Genomic DNA, 23,218 nt, shown 5'->3' on the forward strand with positions numbered 1-23,218 from the left:
TACGCTCAAAATTATCGTCAGATTTCAACCTACTACCAACAATTAAATCGCTTAAAAAGATGGAGAATATTGTGATGGTGATTCCAAATTTAAGTTCTGGTCCTGGATCGACCCTAATTCAGGCTAGTATTTCAAGATTATATCATGAGTGAATGAATGCATTCATCTTAATTACATTCATTCATTTATTACATTCCTTAATCACAACATCAAATTAATGATTGGGAGAGAATCAACAGGATAAACCCAAAACTGTTCCTCTCCCTAATTAGTACATTAAGGTGCGTACAGATGTACGCGCCGCGAACATGAGCAATTCACTTTTAATCAGCTGATGCCAAGCTTTTTATATCTGTATCTTACCGTTTCTGTAAAAATACAGATATAGTCAGCTGATTAAAAGTGAATTGCTCATGTTCGCGGCGCGTATATGTACGTACTTTTACAATCTACCAAATTTTTAGAAAATTTGTAGACGAAAAACTTATGTGTTTTCTAGGATACTGGGTACAATTTAGCTCCTATATTCTATGAATTATATTTCTTTGACCCCGAATTCTCATGAACTCCATAAACTTCAAGACGAGCCATAAACGTTATGTTTCTGAGGATGTAGCCTATTGGTCGAGTGTAGTAACCTAGAACAATTTTGTTTCTGAACTTTGTCTATTTTGATTGTAGTAAGCTAGTTTTTCTGTAAAATTCTCAGGGAACTTTGAAGCTTTTTTCTAATCTCCTTGGTTTTCTCTCGAGTAAATTTGGTTAAAAGTGAATTGTAAAGTATATTTTCGAGTAAATGAATGTGTTTATTTCTGAGGCAGGTGGTCTGCGCATGCCCACTCTTTGGCCCACGTGGTTGGGGGGGACAGTCCCCCTACCCCTAAGCCCACAGCCACGGCGCAGAAGGTACTTTTCACCAACTATTCACACCTGAATAGTCCCACTATTCAGTTCTCTTAGCTATTACATGCCTGGCAACCGAGAACGATTAATTCTTGCATTTTAGAAACACTTGTGTGACCCACTTTAACACCGGTGACACAGTTTTGGGTCACATTGCTTTCAGTCTTCCGATGGGTCTTGAAGAAAGATGGAATGGTTTGCTGTATCTTCGTCTACAGAGTGTTGGCTAGGTGTGGTGAGATTCAGTTCAAACTGACAGCATTTCTCATACATAGATCCTATGCTTCCCATTCAAATAATGTCAAACAATAGTCAGAATTTTTTACACTATAATGCTTACCATTAAAGCTGGATTCATGTACAACAGTCACAGTGAAAATATAATCTCCATGAGTTCAAATGGGACAATTCACACACAGCCCGGCCGAGTCAGTATGAATAATACCATTAGAACTAATGTGAATTATATTTTCCACTATTCACTGTCACTGTTGTGTGCAAATCCAACTTTCACTTATTTTACCACTGTCAGTATTCCTTATTTATATCATCAATAATTCCCATTGAACCCAGGCTGACAGTTTGAAATGAATTTCACTATAGAGCTCTAGAAACCAAGGTAATTTGGATACATTATGATAAGAAAACAATGATAAGAAAATATTACAGTGTATTTTAATTACCTTGGTGGGAACTGATATTGTATGGAGGATATGAGTTGGAAAGGTTGAAAATATGTTTCCAAAAATGCTGTGTTACTAAGTTGACTCTGCTTGGATCAATTTCTAGAATTTGGCAACACTGTAACTGAGCATAGGGGAAATATGTACCAAACCTTCCCCCCATTCTGGTATCAAAATAACCAAGGGATCTAGAATACCTAGGCCTGGTTGTACAAAAGCCTGTTAGATTTTAATCAAGATTAAATGTCTCCAATCAGAGAAGGCTTTCTATGAAAGACGTCTCCTCTGATTGGTTCATTGATCAAATTAATCCAACTGCACCGGTTGTACAAAAGCCTGTTAGATTTTAATCAAGATTAAATGCCACGAGAACCAATCGGTGAAGGATTTTCTTAAAGAAGGCTTCATTCACTAATTGGTTTTTGTGGAAACCGTGTAATCACGGTTAACATTTAACAGGCTTTTGTGCTACCAAATAAGACCCGGTTGCACAAACGCCTGTTAAATTTGATCAATTACCACATGAATCAATCAGAGGAGACGTCTTTTATAGAAAGCCTTCTCTGATTGGAGACATTTAATCTTGATTGTAATTTAACAGGCTTTCATGCAACTGGGCCCCATATTTATTCTAGATACCTTGAATTATTTTGATGTCATAGTATTTGTGCCCCAGTTCAGATACTCAACTTAGTGTAAACACTCTGTATAATGTACATACATAGTTGGAACGTCTAGAGTTTAGAGTTGTTTGAAAGCGAGGGATTTCCATCAAGATTTCTCCTATTTGGCATGCAAGGCTGTTGCAACAAGTTTATCGCTTACTTTTAAATGGTTTGATCGATCACTTTGATTCAAATCCTTGAATGCTTCCATTGGTCTTCTTGTACAAAAAGTGAACATTTTGGATTTCTAGAATTCTTTTTCTCATGTCACTCTCTCTTTATTATATATGCTGATTACACTTATCATCATTCATTTTTGAAAAACATAGAGTCTCTGAGACAGTCTGTTGAAGCATGTGTTGATTCTAAAAAGAAAAAAACAACGAATGTCGGTTTTGGGCCTGTATTTACAAAACGATTCCTGAGAACGTTCCTAGCCAAGTAGGCTCTGATCACCTTGCAACCAGCTAACTAGAATCGAAGCCCAACGCATTGTGGATTTGATTTTTTGAGGGTTTACTATCATCTTATATTTGTATCTTGCACTAATTACTTGGTATCTGTAAATGGTTGCTTAGCAACTGGAGCGTGCTTGGCTAAGAACGTTCTCAAGAATCCATTATAAATACGGTCCTCAATCATTTGCATCTGCATCCCATTATAATTAGGTCACACCATGTATATAGTGTGTGCGTGTTATCTATGGTTGGTTATGATCCTCAGATAAAGTTGTGAAGTTGATTAAATTGAAAAGTTGAATAAAGTTGCAGATCCTCATATGAAGTTGTAAAGTTGATTATAGTTGATCCTCAGTTAAACCACACATGAGATGTAACTAATTTGGGTTGTTAGTGATCTTCAAAAATAGAACCGATTCAGTTTGGTGTGCTAGGTTCGTGTTGTCTTCATCAGGATGTCTGACTAAATTAATGAATTAATTATTACTTTACTATGAGTAAAGTAATTATTCGTTCTTCAAGGTTTCTGCAAGTTTTTATTGTAAGATTTGCTATGAACAAGAACGTGGACAGTGAATACCTTGGAAGGGAAGTTGGGAAACAGCTCAAGCATTAAAGTTCCTCGAATTTTCATATCATTATACCAAAATTATTATCAATGCTCTGGAAAGTTATAAGTGGATTTATTGCTCAAATCTCTACCTCAATATGTATTTATTTATGTATACATTGATTCATGAATTATTACAGTAGTTGTCATAAATTATATCCCACCAATATACAGTACATAAAAATTAAAACAAAGTACCTACTTTTTTCCTACATTCATTTCTCACATGTTTTGACTTATAATTTCATTTTCAAGTGAGTGAGTGAAATTAATTCCCACCAATATAGAGCCTAATTATTGAAGTTTTTTAACTACGGTAATATTCTAATAATACTTAACCTCCAATTCTAACTCCATACTTCCAGAAGAAAAGAAACGAATATTTCTTGTAATCAGGTTTGATTAGATTGAGAATGAAACTTTGTCACGAATGTGCGTTTTCTATATCTATATATAGCACGGAGCTCCCATACGTGCTTCAAATTATATATCTATGTGTATGAAACTTGAACAACTATTGTATTACCATATTTGGGCACTTTTGCTCTCTGCACATCATCAATCTTCCTCTTCTTCTTTCTTTCTCTCTCTCTATCTCTCTTTGTTCATCTGAATATAGTGGTCACTATGTAAATATCCCGGAAACTGAACCGTGTTTTTTTTAGAAGGAATTGCATTGTGTTTTTGGGTGGTTTTAATTGTTGTTTTCGAGACAATTGAATGTGTTTTGTTGATTAAATTGTTGAAATTCATAATTGGAAGATACTTTTGAGGCATATTTGAATGGGCTTGCATGAATTTTGCCGGTTTGTTTACTAGTACACGCCTGTATAGATATGTGTTATTCAGAGGGAAATATAACTATGAGGGCCGTATTTAGGTGCGATTTTTAAAATAAAAACTAGGTGAGAATGACTTGGTTGCCTAGCAACCAAGTGCTAAAAGTATAAAGATTGGTTGCTCGCAACCAAGCTTCAGAATCGCGCACAGGTTGTAGGTAAATTAATCCATTCAGAGCTAAGTTCGATTTTGAAAATCATTAACAAATACAACCCTTTGTGAATATCTGTCTCAAGTACCTAATGGTTTTGATGTTAGGCTACACTGACCCACATTAGGTTTGAAATTTATACTCGGTGACAATTCAATGCTAATTGGGTTTCAGAGATAATATTTAGTTGGCATCAGAAATTTAACTCGAAACAATATTAAATAGAAGCTGCAGTACGTTATTCTATGTGTATTATTTGAAGTCCTGCATCGTTGGTCTTTAATATTTTTAACTCACTCACCTACAAAAAAAAATAATTAGAAGTTCTACTAGCTGCATCTTGTTTAGGCTTCAGGTTTTGTCTTGAAAAATCTCCGATTTCTCTCAATCTTGAGACTGGAATCTATGTTGAATGTTTTGCTGATTTTGCGAATTCTAAATTTTCATGTGTTTCGTGTCGATTGTAATTTTGTGCGGAGTTTCCACCATGTTTGCACAGTTTAGAATATAGGCAATTTTTATCACCTCATCTTGTCTTGTAAAATTTGTCCCGATAAAAATTGTTATTGTGACCTTCCGTTTTGCTGTAGGTTTCTTCCATATTTTCTCAAATTCTCACTAGGTTGCTTCTCTGTCTATTAGGCTATATGAACCTTAATAAAACTCATTTACTTTAATTGACAATACTAGTATGACTATAGATCATTCTAAGAGCAATTTGTCTCAATTTAGTAGCCGAAACATGTCGTGAGGATATAACTAAAAAAGGGTACCTACTCAGATTCATATTTTTTTTTAATAAGAGCAATTTGTATAATAAACGTACATTTGCCAGTATTATCAAACTTAAGTGCCAAATCCAATATTCGGGAAATCTGTCGCGATATTTCCAAACTTTGATACTTCACGTTTTTGTAAATCTGCGGTCTATTGGAAAGATTAATTCCGAATAGCTGATGAACTTTGAATCCTGTCGTATTGTAAAAAATAGAATATGCAATAAAAATAAAAAAAATAAAAGTTAGCCTCTGGTGAAGATGTATTTTATACTCAGAAAAATAACCTCCTTTCATTCAAACCTCCTCATTTCTATTTGATTTTTTTTAAATAAATAAAAATTTATAAATTTAAATAAATAGTTCTATTAATAGAAAAACCAATTCTATTTCAGGCCCAAGAAAAATCTTGGGAACTTTTTACAAATTTGGAAGAATTTTGCCATACCTTGTTTATGTGTTTAATCCATTGTAAAATATTTTCGATTGAATTGCTTGTTGTTAATTTTTCTCATGCTGATGTGACTCATTTATTATGTGATCTGTGATCTTGGCTACTTGAATTGTTGCACAAGGGTAGTGGGGGGTTTTACTAACAATTATTATCTATTTTTGTGTAATTTTCCCTTCTTTTGTGCTTACCAATAGGGCATTTGCTGATTTATTGATTTTCTCTTTATTTTGTCTTCTGTCGGCTTTTTGAATGTGCACCATGTGTATGTGTTGTAGAAACAGAACTCTTGCTCCTTAATACATTTGCAATGGGGTCGGTACAATTTATAGCAAATTAAAAACATAACCTCTTTTCAAAGAAGTAACATTAGAATGAATTCAGTAAAAATTAAAAATTGACCATTTGAAAATAACTTCCTCCAAAAAATGAATTTTGATATTATTCAGTAGAAGAAAATTATCCTCTTAAAATTATCCAAAAAAAATAGAAAATTATCAAAAAAAGAAAATTATCCCAAAAAATAGACTTAAATTACTAACTTACTGAAGTTTCAATTCAGTAAACGTGAAAAAATATAAACTTTTATTTTCATCTCAAAAATTTCATTTGAAAACATCCATAGATGGTTGTGGCTTTTATCTGTGAATCTTATTTCATAGTATCTCATAAGTAACGTTCATGAATCTTTCCCCTCAAAATCTTATCAAAACCCATTTTTTGATAATTTTAGGGCGATTCAGGGTGTTTGTTTTTTTAGATTTTGCCTTAGATTGAATTGTCCGGTTTTCAGACAACTTGTGCACATTTCTATGCTTTTGAGATGATATGTATTTTGGCATTGTGATCACACACACAGTCCAGTAATCCATTCCTCCAATGTATACCGTGTTGCATTGAAAACTATATGAAAAACAATATTATGTATTACTCAACAGTCCAGAATTCGTAAAGTCTGTATGATTGAAAAATTTCAAACAAAAAATAATACAAAATATTACAGTTTCACTTCAATACTGCTACAAAACGAACTTTATTCAATTAAAAACAAAATTTTATTTTTGCTGCCTACGCTTGTGGAAATACTTGTGATTTTCTGATGCACAGAAAGAGATTATCAATACCTGGAAATATATTTGTGAGCTATTCAGTTTTAGATCAATGCATTACGGTATATACCAACCCAACCCCCAAAAATGCAACAACTGTGATTGAGCCTCGATTCAACAAATTTCTCACTTTTTTTAATGAAAAAAAATATGTAGTGGAAGAAAAACAGGCATAGCACTTATTATTTCTAACACAATTTTGATGAAATATAGTCCAGTTTTTCAGGTTTATGTCCAAATTTCTGTTCATGCCAAAGGTTTTTCCACTCTAAAAATAATCCAGAATAAATCAATGATCAATTTTGAAGGTTTGTTAACAATGCCAGTGAACACTAAACAATTCAAATTAAAATTTTATTCAATCCAATTCACAATATTTACAAATTATGAGAAAAAATTAAACAGCTTAACAATATTAGAGTAATAAGTTAATAATTATAAAGTACATAAAATACATTTGGAATCGAATGAAATTCTAAGCCATGTAGTTATTTTATGATTCATATCTACTAATTCAAACATAAAAATTTCTTAGATAGAAATGAAAATTGAATATTATTTATTCATGTTTGTGTTGATGAATTAAATGAATGTCATCTCTTTTTCTCTACAACATAACTTGTGTTATATTATGTTTTTAAATATTTAATTGTTGGATACTTATTGCTTTTTTGTTCAGCAAATGAAATTCTTGATTATATTATTATTTTAACTCAATCTTGACTGCTTGAGATGAGTTCGATCGAGGCTCTACTGTACAAGTTTATGTCTCCCTGTGATTCCAAATCTTAGTTTCAGTTATTTTTGTCTCCACCGCAGTCAATCGACTCAATCATCCTGAATTCTAGTATCCCAACCATATCCGAGTAAGGTTTGTCTAATATCCCAGTATCCCAACCATATCCCAGTAAGGTTTGTCAAATAACCTAGTATCCCAACCATATCCGAGTAAGGTTTGTCAAATATCCTAGTATCCCAACCATATCCGAGTAAGGTTTGTCAAATATCCTAGTATCCCAACCATATCCGAGTAAGGTTTGTCAAATATCCTAGTATCCCAATCATATCCGAGTAAGGTTTGTCAAATATCCTAGTATCCCAACCATATCCCAGTAAGGTTTGTCAAATATCCTAGTATCCCAACCATATCCAAGTAAGGTTTGTCAAATATCCTAGTATCCCAACAATATCCGAGTAAGGTTTGTCAAATATCCTAGTATCCCAACCATATCCCAGTAAGGTTTGTCAAATATCCTAGTATCCCAACCATATCCCAGTAAGGTTTGTCAAATATCCTAGTATCCCAATCATATCCGAGTAAGGTTTGTCAAATATCCTAGTATCCCAACCAAATTCATCCTGAATCCGAACCACTGTTGTGTGTGTGTGCCTGTGTGTGTTGACTGCATGCATTGCGCTCCCCCTGCGCGTGTTACAGCAGCCGCGCTGCGCGGAGTGGCGATCCAACGCGGACGCGCGCGTGCCGCCGCCGCAGCTGCCGCTTTCCCGGTGAGTGCCGCCGCCGCAGCCGCCGCAGCTGCCGCCGCTTTCGCCAGCGGCCGCCATCACCCGCCGGCCGCATCGCCGGTTGCCGCTGCCGCTTCGGCCAGTCAGCTGACGGCCGCCCTACATGGATACAGCGCTCCCTCTGTCTTCGAGTCAGTCACTATCACTTTAAGTTTAGTTTTAAGACTGTTTGCACAAAAGCCTGCTACATCCAGGATTAAATTCCACGAGAACCAATCAGAGGAGGTGAAAATCACTGATTTTTCAAATGCTAATGAATTAATAATTATATTAAACGAAAATCCAAATTAAATGCTGTAAATCTACGTAGTCTTCTGTGGAAATGCTGTGGGAGTCTTCGGGGTGATTTATAGCATTTAATTTGGATTTTCGTCTAATAATACCATAGAGAAACAATAGCGTAAGTAGATATCCCATGTGTCATACATGACATCAAAACCCATTCTATTTTTGAAATATTATTTTGTATAGGGCGTTCATGTCGCAACTTTTACTGTTATCTCAAGCCAATTACTGTCGATTATTGTAGATTTTTACTGTTTTCGGGTGAGATTGTATGAACGGCACAATATGAGAGACTGCCAGCGTCACATAGCTTTATGGGAAAAACTACGTGGACTATCGGCTTGAGATAACAGAAAAAGTTACGACATAAACACCCTATACCATGGCATATCTACTTATACTATTGTTTCTCTATGATAATTCTTATTCAATCAGAAGAGGGGATTCTCTTAAAAGAAGGTTTCTCTGATTGGTTCTTGTGGCATTTAATCAGGATAGTTATCAGGCTTTTGTGTAACTGGGTGTTTGTTATTAAGTTATTAATTATTAAGACTAGATTAAAATTCAATGCCCAATTACACATTCATATATCAGATCATTTGATCAACTTTGAACAAAACTATGAGCCCCATTTAGTCCTGTTTCAGATATTTGATAACTTTAACAATGAATAGCCAATGAATAATTATTTCAGTTAAGTTTCCCTTAAAAAATCAAGCAAGCATAATTTTGAGCTTTCATGATACTAATTACCTATATTATTCAGTAAGTGTACTAAGAGCTCCATTTATTGAGAAATCCTCAACATGAACACCTTATACTGATTGTTTTTTTGAGTCAGGACATCGTTTTAATTCTCAATTCCTCTAAGTAGGTATCAGAATGTTCTTTCTAGAAAAATGAATCAAATCAAATCGGGACATATTATTGAATCAGTTATAGATTTTTAATGCCATTATTACTACTGATTCATTAAAAAATGTGATTTACAATGAACAGTAATGAGTTCATCCAAACAACTATAGTTTTGGTTGTTATGTCGTTTTTTATTTTAAAGAAACTCACACAGTACTGTCATTTATCTTGAATAAATAATGTATTTTCTTTGCCTCTATAAAATGCAATAATTTAAGAGACCAATCAGTAGGAGTTTTCTCTTATTGTAGTTTCTCTATGAATTGTCCGTGCTTACAGTTCTATTAATTAATTGATATATTAAAGACCTCTGATTGTATTATATATACTTGAAGTAATTTAGTTGTTGGAGTCAGAGATTCATAAAAAATAAGTTTTAATGAGTCAGCGGTTCATGTATTGAATTAAATTGTGCATCTGGTTGATTTTTTAAACTCTCTCGATTCAAATCAAATTGAGTTTTATTCACAAAATCATTATAAATACAGTAAATGTATTAATAATATAAAACACTTGTGAATTTTCCCACATAGACAAGTCTGTGTGTGGGAAAAGAGTTCCAATGAAAAACAACTTGGTACTAAAAAGAAAATTATAAATAGGATGGAGTGAAAAGTCTGTTATCACTTTGTCCAGTAACGCCTACAACAAAACTCGTTGATAGTACAGCCTTGAAATTTTTATTTTAATAGACTGAAATTGTATCGTTGATAATGTCCATTTTTTAAGATTCTTGAATACAACGCAAGATTGGATAATACCGTGGATCCATTTTTATCTTGATAGCCAATTTTAAAAAACTGAGGTCTTTAATTATCAATTTATTCAAACATCAAATCTTACTTACCAATCTTGAAATCTTCTTGAAACTATATCATTTGTAGAATGATTTAGATTTTTGATTTCTTGGTTCTCATTCAAATAAGATCTGTAAGCAATGGACTTATATCCACCTTAAACTCTTGATGATAATTTATTATTATAAGTTCAATTCCTAATAATTAATACATTTTATTTCAGTTCATGCTTCGAACTCACACACATACAGTAAAGTTTTATTGTTATGTCAAAAAGTCTGACAAAAATCAGAGTTTTGGTTCTGATTTTAAGAAAATGGTTCCTGATACTCAGTCTGTATCCTCAAGATTTCTATAATAATACTTTTATTATCATTGAATTATACTTGGATATATTCAAATACTTGAGAATATTACTTAGTTTTGTGAAGTTTGAAAACTCTGCTGTATGTGTATGTGTTTTATCATTTTCTTGAAGGCTCCTTGATATTCAGTTTTGATTCAAATATTATTATGGTCCTATCATGGAACTTATAGATACTCCATTCAATGTGAATTCTATTCCATTACTTCTCTATTTCTATGAGCGGAAACTCCTTCAGTTTTTATTTTATCAATTGAACAAACTTTTAAATTTCCTTTTTCACAGACATAATTGTAATTGATAATAACTTACTATAAACATCTCACACTATTCAAACTTGATAAATAGCTGAAGCCGCACATCGAATGGAGCATTGATTCAAAGAGAAAATATAACATATTATGCTATATTTTTTCTATGAACGAACTCAACAGTTTATTAACGTACATTTTTCCCCTACTGTAATATCATAATTTTCATGATAGACTATTATTGAGATTTTACTAAATTTATAATAATCTAATTTCTTCTCTTTCAGCATTTGTAATATGTTATCAAAATGTGTAATGAAATATTCCTTGAAGACTTCCAATCCCTGAATATATGAATTTTTATAAGCATTTTTCACACCTTCAAATTTCAAATCAGGTGTACCGTTAGAAATTTCCCCTCTCATAGTGGTCAAGAATTGGAAGATTTCTATGATTGTTGCAAAATTAATCTGTTTTATCTAGGTTCAGTATCCCCTTAACTATTCAAAATTGAGCTGTTTGAAAATCTAATAAGATTGAAATTTGAGAATGTAGTCGTCCCTTTGAGGTTCAGTATCACTGGATGTAGTGATCCAGGATGGAGTTTATCTAAGAAAAAATAATGTTGATATTTCAAAAAGAAAGAAATTTTTCGAATAATTTCAATTGTCAAACCCCTGGTTGATGAAATCTTGACTATAACTGTACCACCGACCTGACTGTACCTAGTTGATATGATTACGTCACTCATCTGGTTAAAGCAAGCATTTTAGACAACGCATGCAGTTTAGCATCCACTATTTTCAGGCAATTTGACAATTTTTCTGTGGCTTTCATTATGACAATCGGCGGCCGGTTAGTTAACCGGCGATTAAATTTCGATTGTTGATCGACGGTTTTACCTAACCGGTGATTAAAATTCGATCTTTGATCGACGGTTTACCTGACCGGTGATCAACGTTTGATAGATGATCGATGGGTTAGCTAACAGTTGATCCCCGGTTACTTGACCATCGATTAACTAACCGGCCGTCAATTTTCTATTCTGCTCTTTGCTGACTGATTTGACTGATGATTACTTACCAGTGCCTCACTCAATTAAACTGTTGATTAATATTTGATCGTAGGTTATGGGAATAATTATTTTTGATTGATTGAATACAGCTCGTTTGTCTCGAAAGTTGTGCAATGTGTAGTGTGCAATTTATCTATTATCTAGTGTAAATACATACATCTAAACACATACGATATTGATGACATATATATACGATTTTTCTCTGTACACTCGTTATTGAAATGCATTATATATAGGACATGCGCATGCGGTGTTATTGCTTTGCACTATTTAACCTCAAGCCTATCACCTAGAACATTCTCCAAGTGTTATATATCTATTTTTAGATTGTACTGTATCTAGGTACCGGTTTCATTTAGAAGCAGTAAAATACATAAACTTGATCAGAATACAAGATTACTTGTTATGCAATGAGAATATAAGACAAATAAGTTTTATTAAAGTATATTATATTTAAAATTATCTTATTTAGTAAAACAACCTTTCAAGAAGTATCTTTACGAAATTATATTTTTCAAAGAAGTGAATATGGTTAAATAATGTCTATTAAAATATTCATTACATAGTGAGTGAATAAAAAACATTTTCTGTACAGAGTCTCCAATAACTCTTCAATGATAATACCAAGTGCCAAAATATGATTCAATATCAAGAATAAATAATATTTACAAATAGTAACATTCTATTCTTAAATTGAATAAACAAAAACTCTTGAATTTTTTTTTGTAATTTGAGTACAGTGTTTGAAAGAAGACTATTATACAAAACAATAATTTTATATTGAATGTTTTTGTTTTTTTGTGAGTCTATTTTCACGATAAAGATTAGTTACTGAAATTTATAAAAACACTTCACTCAAATGGGCTACTTTCGTACAAATTAATAAAAACAATATTCCAACTTGAAAATGACCTAAGTTATGATCGAAACTAGTCGTTGTAATATTTTAAAGTTTTAAATAATAAAGGGTACTACAAGTTTTCATATTGTTTTTATCAATTTTTCCTGAAATTTGTATTTTTCAAATGGTGTCCAAATTGAATTTTTGAACCTGAGTAAATTCAAAGTTGAGTGATAGAGAGAGAACACTAGTTTTAATTCCGCAGTATTTTCATTTCATTTTTTTTACAACAAAGTGTCCATTCGTAATTTTTATATTAGTATTTTTAGTATAAATTATCCAAAAATGGAAGATATTTTCGAGTTAGAATTGAACATGCTCCGCAGTATCTTACACCTTCATAAGCTGCGTTTACACCAAAGTTATAAACATAATGTTGATAACTTAATCCTTATAGATTCCATTAGATTGAACATAACTTATCATACACATGATGATCATATGTGTCAAGTTCCGTTGAATTTAATAGAATCTAGAAGGATTAAGTTATTAACATTTTATTGTTAATAACTTTGGTGTAAACGTGGCTTTACTCTGTGTTATACACTCCATGAAAGAGATTATAATTTATAGAATCATCGAATGAATCCATAGGTAATACTTTATTTAATTATATTCTAGTTCCCATTCAATTACAATCTCAATTATTGTACCTAACACTAAAATTGAACTCTAATATTTCCAATGTTATACTATTTTCAAATTAATTTCTCCTCAAAATTCACATTTTCAGTGTACTTGTTTTATTTGTTAATTTTCTTGTTTATTTCATTGTATTTTTACTTTTGCAGTGGCATGTACTATGATCCTTTCCTTGCGGCTCATGCAGCAACCGCTGACAACAACTACAGGTTACAGGTAATTATTTTTATTTATTCGTTTTACAAATTTATGTATTTGTATTTTTCATATTCAATGTTGAATCTTGCAGCCGTATCTCATTATTATACAAAATGATCTTTCATGTTTTGTACATAATTATAAATTGTGGGTTTCAAATGTTTTATTATTCATTGTAAATAATTCATATTTCATATAAATTAATCATAATTCATGTAAATTCAAGTTTCAAGTCACCTTAAATCACGTATATGATTTTGTCGTCATTTAGGTTCAAATCTATGATGAAATCAGTTAGGCCAATTCTTATCAATTCATATGTTCCTCAAATTCAAATTCATTTTATTGAGCCTAAAAAGAACATACAGGCCAAGTCAAAACATAAAAATAGACAGAATAACAATGTATAATTAAAAATTTAAGCATTTAACTATGGTAAGAACACATTTATAATACATGAATCGACTGAAATTGAAATTCTCATGTACCGGACCCTTTTGAATTTTTCTATTTATTCACCACAACATGTTTCGACAATACTTCATGTGTTATTTTCTATATAGATTGTTTAACGTAAAAGAGGCTTAATACTGTATATTCAGTAAATAATTTCATGGAAATTCCTGTACCTACTAAAGTTAATGTTGTGGTAGATATTTATTTTTCATATAGATTAAATCGACTTTGAATTATCACAACCACTCATTTATTAAAACATTTATGGTAAAGTAGTTATGTATGGTTGCTCCTTATCAATCTTCAGTCAAGTTCATCTAAAGATTGATAATTGTGTAACAACATAAACTAGTTTCCCGAAAATGTATGGTTTGCTAAATAAGTGGTCAGTGACAATTCCAGTAGCTTTATTCAATAATATCATCATATTATTTCATCGAAAAATCAATTTATTCAATCTTTTCAAATTTAATGTTGTCAGACGCATGCTTTGTTTCCCTTCTTAATGCTATTTTATGCTCGGTTATTTTCAATTTATGCAAAATTCTGGCTTGATCGTGGAACTTGACTGTTATCTATGTGGTTGAATATATGGGATTACTGTATTTGCCCTAAGGAAAGAAAATTCACCCTTCAATATGTTTGGTAAGGGTTGTATTCCATGTAGGACAATGATTACTGTATTTGCCCTAAGGAAAGAAAATTCACCCTTCAATAAGTTTGGTAAGGGTTGTATTCCATGTAGGACAATGATTACTGTATTTGCCCTAAGGAAAGAAAATTCACCCTTCAATAAGTTTGGTAAGGGTTGTATTCCATGTAGGACAATGATTACTGTATTTGCCCTAAGGAAAGAAAATTCACCCTTCAATAAGTTTGGTAAGGGTTGTATTCCATGTAGGACAATGATTACTGTATTTGCCCTAAGGAAAGAAAATTCACCCTTCAATAAGTTTGGTAAGGGTTGTATTCCATGTAGGACAATGATTACTGTATTTGCCCTAAGGAAAGAAAATTCACCCTTCAATAAGTTTGGTAAGGGTTGTATTCCATGTAGGACAATGATTACTGTATTTGCCCTAAGGAAAGAAAATTCACCCTTCAATAAGTTTGGTAAGGGTTGTATTCCATGTAGAGTTCTAGACAATGATTACTGTATTTGCCCTAAGGAAAACAATATCGTCTCCCTATAGTAGAATTTGATGATAATCTCAGTATAGACTTAGAATAGACTTTACAAGAGACGACATTTCCGAAACATAGTTTTCTAAACTCCATCATCTATACAATAGATTGATAAAGGGTCAACTTATAACCTCTATATTTTGAATAAGTTTCGAGATGAGTTAGGCGTTTATCCCAATTTCATTGAATTTTCAAAACTCAAATGTATTCTTGGAAACAACAAAAAAAAAAACTGAACATAATTAAATGTTACAGGCTGGAACAACAACAACAGAGGTAAAATATAAACAAAAAAGAAAGTTGGCAAAATTCTTGTTGTTGACAATATTAATTGAGTGTGCGATTTGTAAAATTTGCTTTAAAATTCGGCATTTGACGTAAACAGTGCATCCTTTAAAACAATCCCACCACAAACCATATGCCACAGACTGTTAGAAACATCAAGCAATAATACTTACGATTGATTCGGATGTTTTTTTAGTTTGTAATAATTTGATAATTTTTTGTTAGTTGATTTAAATAATAAATTTGTGCGAGTGTGTTTGTATTGTGGGCTTGTATTGAACAAACGTAACTATCAATTAGAATAATTTATACACACAGTTATTACTGTAATAATTATTGTCATTTCATAGTTGACTATACAATTATTTTTACTCAGCTAGAGTAGTCTATTCCACCAATAATTGAGGTAGACGTTCATGCTATTAAAAATACTCAATGCTACAAACATCATTATTTCATTTGTAACGTAATTATTTAGATACTGTACCTTCTAATTTTATATAACAATCTACTTCAGTATAATTTCTATCACAGATGCTATATTTTGTAACTTATCCTGTTGAAATCCACCGTAATATTTGAAAAGTATTTTCTTTCTATTAATCACAATTAGATAATGCTTGTTTAGAGTCCTCAATCCCATCGACTGGTGTCAAAACTTGTGTCCTTTCTTAACTTATTAAATTTCGCTTTTAATTGATGATTAGCTTACATCAATAATTTGTTATATTGATTGAAAGCTTAGAATAGCTAACTTAAACCTAGCTCATTTTTAATTGTTGGTAGGCCTAATCCTAAATAGTCTATCATCACCAAAAATTATTGTTAGTTATTCAAAGATAGTATTGCATTTCTCTATTACTCACAAAATTCACAAACATTTAATATCCTTTTATTCATTTAATCATATCTTGCCACAATTTGCTTAGAATAGCTAACATAAACGTAGCTCATTTTTAATTGTTGGTAAGCCTAATCCGAAATAGTCTATTATTATCAAAAAATTATTGTTAGTTATTCAAAGATAGTATTGCATTTCTCTATTACTCAAAAAATTCACAAACATTTAACGTTAATTCACTTTTCAATTTCAAGATCCTTTTATTCATTTATTTATAATCTTGCCACAATTTTTTGATAGAAATATTTTGTTTAGGCGTTTTAGTAATAATTCTGATACATTTAGCCAACTCTACTTTACTATTTAATTGCATGCTGGAGTTATATAGGCTATTTTTCACGACAAATCTCGTCCAATAACAAGCAAGTGTAGTTTTGGAGGGCAATTTAAAAAATAGGATAGTAATGAGACGTGTTGAATAGATAGTAAACTTTCAGATAAAGCATAACTCTAGGATTTTTCAATGCAAACCTTAAGTCTATTCTACGTAGTTTTTTACAAAAACATTGAAACTTCAACACTGTGTTCATTTTATATCTATTGGACAGCTTGCATTCATACATTTATTGTATATTCAATACAATTATTGATAATATTATCAGCGTTTTAGGTAATATTGTGTTAAAAAGTGAACGATTCTACAATGATGTGCATGTTGAAATTGATGGTTGATTGCTGCAGTAATTTTACCACTAAACCTTTGATTGAACCATTATGAAAACCTTCTTGAACCAATCCTGTCTTTGTATTTATTTCTCATTTTCGATCATGTATGGGTTATTTGAAATGGAGAAATGTTGCCTCATCTATTCCTCCAGAACTGTACATTTCCGTTTGATCAACCACTCTTAGAATAAATGCTTATTATTTGTAGTTTAATTGTTTTCAATGTTTATACAATGGAATTGTCATTGTGATGTTTTGGGTGTGCTGGTGATTTGGGATCTAACTGTAGATAATTAGTTTAAAAAATGTTAAAAATTATTAGTTTGAAGTTTCAAAACAGTTGAATGTTATATCCGCTACTATTTTTCTCCTAAACTCTTCGGATTGTGTGTTATTTCCACTATTGATTGGCTATTTGAGAATGTGTCGGTATGGTTTTGTGTATCTTACTTGAATATACATCAGAAACTTGTAAAATATGTTACTTTTTTGCTGTTGTTTGTAATCTACTATGTGCTGCTTTTCTCTATTTACTAAGCTAAGCAAAGTGTTGGTATTTGTAACTTTTTTGGCCGGTTTTATACACCGAGAAAATACACAAATCATTCACAAAAACTTTGAAAAGAAATTTGTTTCACACAAAAAGACAGAATTATGTATATTGTTAACTGTATATTCTGCATGTTTTCGTGATGGTATTGTATACGACTGAAACAATATCCTGTATTGTTTACAAAAACTCTCAATGAAGCACTTTTATTATTAATTAATAGATGTAGTATTTTTAGATACCGTGCTAATCAATGTACTCAGCTTGTATTATTTATAACTAACTTCACTAAGTTCAGGATGTAGGGTATTCTTAGTTGGGGAAATACTGCTAAGTTCTATCATGCATGCTTTCTGAAATTGATCAGCATTAAATTATAGAAATCTTAGATTAGGGTTTTTGAATCATAAGAGAGTTTTATATTTATACCAAAAATTAATAGAAGTTTATTTCTGAAATTGATCAGCATAAAATTATAGAAATCTTAGATTAGGGGTTTTGAATCATAAGAGAGTTTTATATTTATATCAAGAATTAATAGAAGTTTATGTTAGGTTTCTCTGATATCTTAGGTTCATCGTAGGCTCTCTGATATCTGAATTTATTAGGGGTTAGGGTCCTCCAATTTTAATTATTTATTCACAGTTTGTCTAAAGATATTCAAATAACTCCAATATTTATGAGAAACCAATTATTTATTTTTTACGGGTTTATTTCCTCATTATGAATCCTTTAACAGTTTGTTGCTTGCAACAATAATTGTTCAATTTTCATAATGATACTAGTTGTTTTTTTATCACATACGGTAATTATTTTCATAATTTCAGGCTTTTTGTTTAGCAAACTATTATTCCTCAAGATACTCAAGTAAATCCGGTATCTAAATCTAATAACTATTTATTCAATACTCAACATATTAAATTTTCATCAGTGATATATCTCATTGTAAATTTTTGGTTTTTCATTTTTAATGATAACAATTTATGAAAATATTTATCATACAAATTTATGGGACATTTCATATGATCACTTATTTGGTTTTATTGCAATGATTTAAGAACATTTCTCACTGTCCCCTATATCAATATTATTCATTAGGCTAGTGTATTTCAATAATTTTAGAAGGACTCTCAATTTTCTATTTTGATAATGGTGTCTTATGCTGATCATATAACTTCCAAATCTAGTAGCCAGCTTGCATTATTTATTATACCAGGCAAACACCTTTGTATGTGAATAAGCGTTAATTATAAACTCATAAATTTATACAAATCAATCTATGTATTCTGAGAATGGACATGTTCATGTAAGAGACATCGTACATAGTCTACGAATTGTTTATGTCTCGTCTTTTCAGTGGCATGTGTATGTAATCTTGACATATTTGCTGGTAGACAGGACGAAATAATTGTATGTCAATGTAATGCATGTTTTATGAAAGGCCAGCCGCCATTTTGTTATTACTACTGCATGTGCATGTATGGTTTACAATTGCTAGCCAAACCAATTACCTATTCCTTGAAAATATTTTGAGATTCGTAAATGTAGATCGAGGCTCAAATATTGTTTTCTAGTAATGTTAAACAAGATAAATATTCGTTGGGAAACAAGCTTCAGGGTTTTAAAAACGAAAGCTGGAAGGTATTCTGACATTCTAGAAGGAATGAAACATTCTAGACAAAATCATTCAATTTATGTACAGGTTAACTTATAAATAATTATTTATCAACAGAAAGTTGGAATCTGTCAGACTTGATGAAGTTTTGAAATAGTTTTTTGTTTTGAAGCATCTAAATTTGAAAATTTACTTTGTGAACATATTAGTGGTCTGAAAATTTTGCGAAGTGAAGAGCTACAAGACTTAACCTATTTCGGAATATGTGTAACCATATCTAAATTGGGGAGAGGATTAGCACAAGGTTACCTTATTTTTCCTCTCCCTATCATTTATATGATGTATACTTATTATATCAATCAATAAAGAATAAAGTCATACTTCAAATTTTGGTACCATTCATGATAAAATTCCCTTACTATAATTATTACCTTGAAGTGCCTATAAACCAATAAAACTGGCATAATTTTTATATTCAGAAAATGTCAATAGTTAATAAATAAAAAGAAAATCTCGCATAATGTGTTAATCAAACATTATTCTAATCAAACAAAAATAAATATACAAATAAGATTTTTTTACATCATGAACCAATCTTTTTCGTCTTTCGATAATACTGTTTTGCAACTGTTCCTCTTATTTGTACGGCCTTTGTTGGTGGAGAGTCTATTGCGGGAAGGTCCCACCTCGCTTGAATAAAATAGTTTTAGCCGTAGATGGGCCTTATCCAATATCTCGAGTTCCCTGATAATATTGGATCAATTCATTCTTTAATTTGATAAAATTAGAATTTTCCTTCACTTTCCGATGTCAAATGACATGACATTATATGGCAAATTATGTCACTTCAAATAAAATTAATAACTTCCCTTCTCAGTATCTGCGCGAATCGATTGTATTGAAGATTCAAGAAACCATTCTTCCATAAACATGATCCTACATCTTTTAAACATGATCAAGGAATTAAGAATCTCATACCAATGCTTCATATCAACAGTTTACCAAAAGCAACCTTAGAAGCTAGAATCAGTGAAAAGTGAGAATAAATAGTAGTTTTAATTGAACCAATTGATAATTTTTATAAATCTGACATATTTATTTTATTTTATATTATTGAGGTAGAGTTTGGCTAGCATTGGAAACTTGATGTGCATATGTATTTCTACTATTTATAATTACTTTTAACTCTATTAGAAATCACTTTATAATATCACATATTACAGTATGAACAGTTTGGAAAGCAAAATATCACTAATTACTACTTCTACTACTATCGTATTTATCAATTATAATTAAGTAATTAATTAAACTTAGAACTACAATACTTCATTTTAGACGTAGGTCTGATTCTTAATCAGTTTATAAGCTTTTACAATTTTGAAAACTTCTCAGGTTAGCTTTAAAGTTAATTCTTTTAAAGTTGAATCTTTTCCAGTAATTTTTGTTGAATATTTTTTGAAGCAAGAGTATGGTTTGCGTTGTTTTGAATTACTTTTAGTTTGTGTTTGACCATTTTCCAATTCTTAATTAGTATTGAATTTAGTTCATCTTTCACATTATTTTTTTCTGCTAGGAGTGGCAAAATTTTCTGATTTCCGCTAAAACTATTGCCGTTGGAATTGACTGGAATTTTTCATACTACAATGTTTTTATTATTGAATTTTTTTTTCACTAATACACTGATTTTGCCTTGAACCTCTCTCGTCGAAAATGTATGTATCTAAAGACATGATTCCATTTGAGACCGAATTTACTCATATAGTTTTTTGTCCTAGACAAAATTAAAATTTGTAAGCCTTACAAAACACTCGTTTCACCTTGAAATTCAACCTACTTTCAAAACTTGGTTTACTCATGTGTAAAAGTTTGAAGTCAAAGTCTTTGCTAAAAAGTTTTTATATTCTGTGTGCTGAATATCTATTGTAGATCAATGTTAAATCTATGTGCTGGATTTGAAAAAGATGTGCTTTTAAGTGTGTTTCCTTTGTGAATGTTTGTCAATTTATCGACTAGGGTCTTCAAACTTTTCACATGGTAACAAAGTAGTATTCCAAATAATTCGGCAGATTTAAAAAAATCTGCTGAGTTCAACTTCAATTTAGTCAAACATCAGATTGAAGAAGTTTTGTTCATTGAGTCAAAAATGATGTCGCTATTGCAAGTATTCTCAGAATTGATTATATTTGGAATATTATCAGAAAAGAAAAATACTCAAATATCACAGTTTTTATTAGAGTTTTTAATAAATTATCAATATTGATGAAAGAACTTCAAAATTTTCAACTAGAATTCCTACCAAACTGAAAATTCCAGTCACTTTTTAGTATTATGAAGTATCCATAATAAATAACTTACTGTATAGAAAATATGTAGCCCATTTCTTGGAATACAGAAGAAATTATAACAAGATTGTAGCACCTTTTCTTGAAAGATTATCATCTTCTACGATCTTTCATTTTTCTTGAAATTACAGTTTCTTTTTCAACTATTTTTTTCCCAGTCGTCTTCAGGTTCGTTGCTGACTGTCCTATATCCACGTGCATCTCGTACTTTCCATTTTTTCAGTTTTATTTCTCTTCTTTGATTTAATTTGTATCCACTTCCACTTAGCTTACTCTCTTACTGCCATGGCCATCTCTTAGTTTGACTGGGTTAATTTGTCCAGTAAGTTCTTACCTCATTTTTGGTCATCCCGTATTTTTTTATTCAATTTTTTATATGATTTTGCTATAATTTTTTCGATTTATTTTGTTGAAATTGTCGGTTTTACATTGTTAGTATGCCTTGCAGGAGCCTGGTGTCGGTGTTCTAATGGATCCCAGTTTACCTCTCGTCAACAAGTCTAACCTAGAGGTAAATAAACATAATTATCTCTATCAAATCCCCTATAAAATCAGACTTTTATCTATGATATTCAAGGTATTCTACGAGAAAAGTGTTTGTATAATGAGTTATAACAATCAGTTGTTAGTACAGCTTAGTACTTAGTACAACAACCCAATAAAATATTTAAAGCAATACATAGCTAAAAATAGTTAAAACTTCATTCAATGTCCAAGTTTATAACTCTATAACAATCAGTTGTTAGTACAGCTTAGTACTTAGAAAAACAACCCAATAAAATATTCAAAGCAATACATAGCTATAAATAGTTAAAACTTCATTCAATGTCCAAGTTTATAACTCTATAACAATCAGTTGTTAGTACAGCTTAGTACTTGGAAAAACAACCCAATAAAATATTCAAAGCAATACATAGCTAAAAATAGTTAAAACTTCATTCAATTTCCAAGTTTATAACTCTATAACAATCAGTTGTTAGTACAGCTTAGTACTTAGTACAACAACCCAATAAAATATTCAAAGCAATACATAGCTAAAAATAGTTAAAACTTCATTAAATTTCCAAGTTTATAACTCTAAAATAATTCTCTTACAGTATATCCACAAATAATCAACCTCAGTGCAGTTTCAATGAAGAATGTTTTCTTTATAAAAATTGTATCTTGATTCTAACTTAGCAAAACAACACTTTCTACTTTCAAAATTTTGAATCTGATTTCCAGCACTCAACTGGATTTCAGTAAATCTTGTACTATACGAGTGTGTTAATACTGTGCTGCAGTTTGGGGAATACATAATTTCCATGATTCTATCACAAATTATATAATGCAACTAGACTATGCTACAGAATTCCATAATAAAACAAAATGAATCCTAATATATCACCGAAACTAGTTGTTCAACTTTTTTAAAAATAAAGGGTGCTATAAGATTTATTTTGTTTTATTAATTTAAAAGTAGCCCATGTCAATGAGTGTTTTATAGAATTCCATAAGTATATGATCCAATTACATACATTGGAGTGTCATTTTCTGTGTTGAAGCTCTATCTTAGTTGAGAAATTAAGTACATAGTTTTAAAAAAAGTTTATCAAAACCAATCTGATTGAAAGAAAT

The 23,218-nt window shown here is 31.1% G+C and overlaps 1 protein-coding gene across 1 annotated transcript in view; it reads left to right on the top strand.

Moving 5' to 3' along the window:
- Positions 1-23,218, top strand: part of LOC111049397 (RNA binding protein fox-1 homolog 2) — a 566,558-nt gene that overhangs the window by 530,511 nt on the left and 12,829 nt on the right. Inside the window, exons 12-15 of the mRNA XM_039436017.1 lie at positions 8,088-8,304; positions 13,553-13,619; positions 15,498-15,518; positions 22,050-22,112. Of these exons, the coding sequence (XP_039291951.1) occupies positions 8,088-8,304; positions 13,553-13,619; positions 15,498-15,518; positions 22,050-22,112 (368 nt within the window). The remainder of the gene's footprint in view (positions 1-8,087; positions 8,305-13,552; positions 13,620-15,497; positions 15,519-22,049; positions 22,113-23,218) is intronic.

Source organism: Nilaparvata lugens, chromosome 10, assembly GCF_014356525.2.
Source record: "Nilaparvata lugens isolate BPH chromosome 10, ASM1435652v1, whole genome shotgun sequence".
In the NCBI taxonomy this organism is placed as follows: Eukaryota; Metazoa; Arthropoda; class Insecta; order Hemiptera; family Delphacidae; genus Nilaparvata; species Nilaparvata lugens.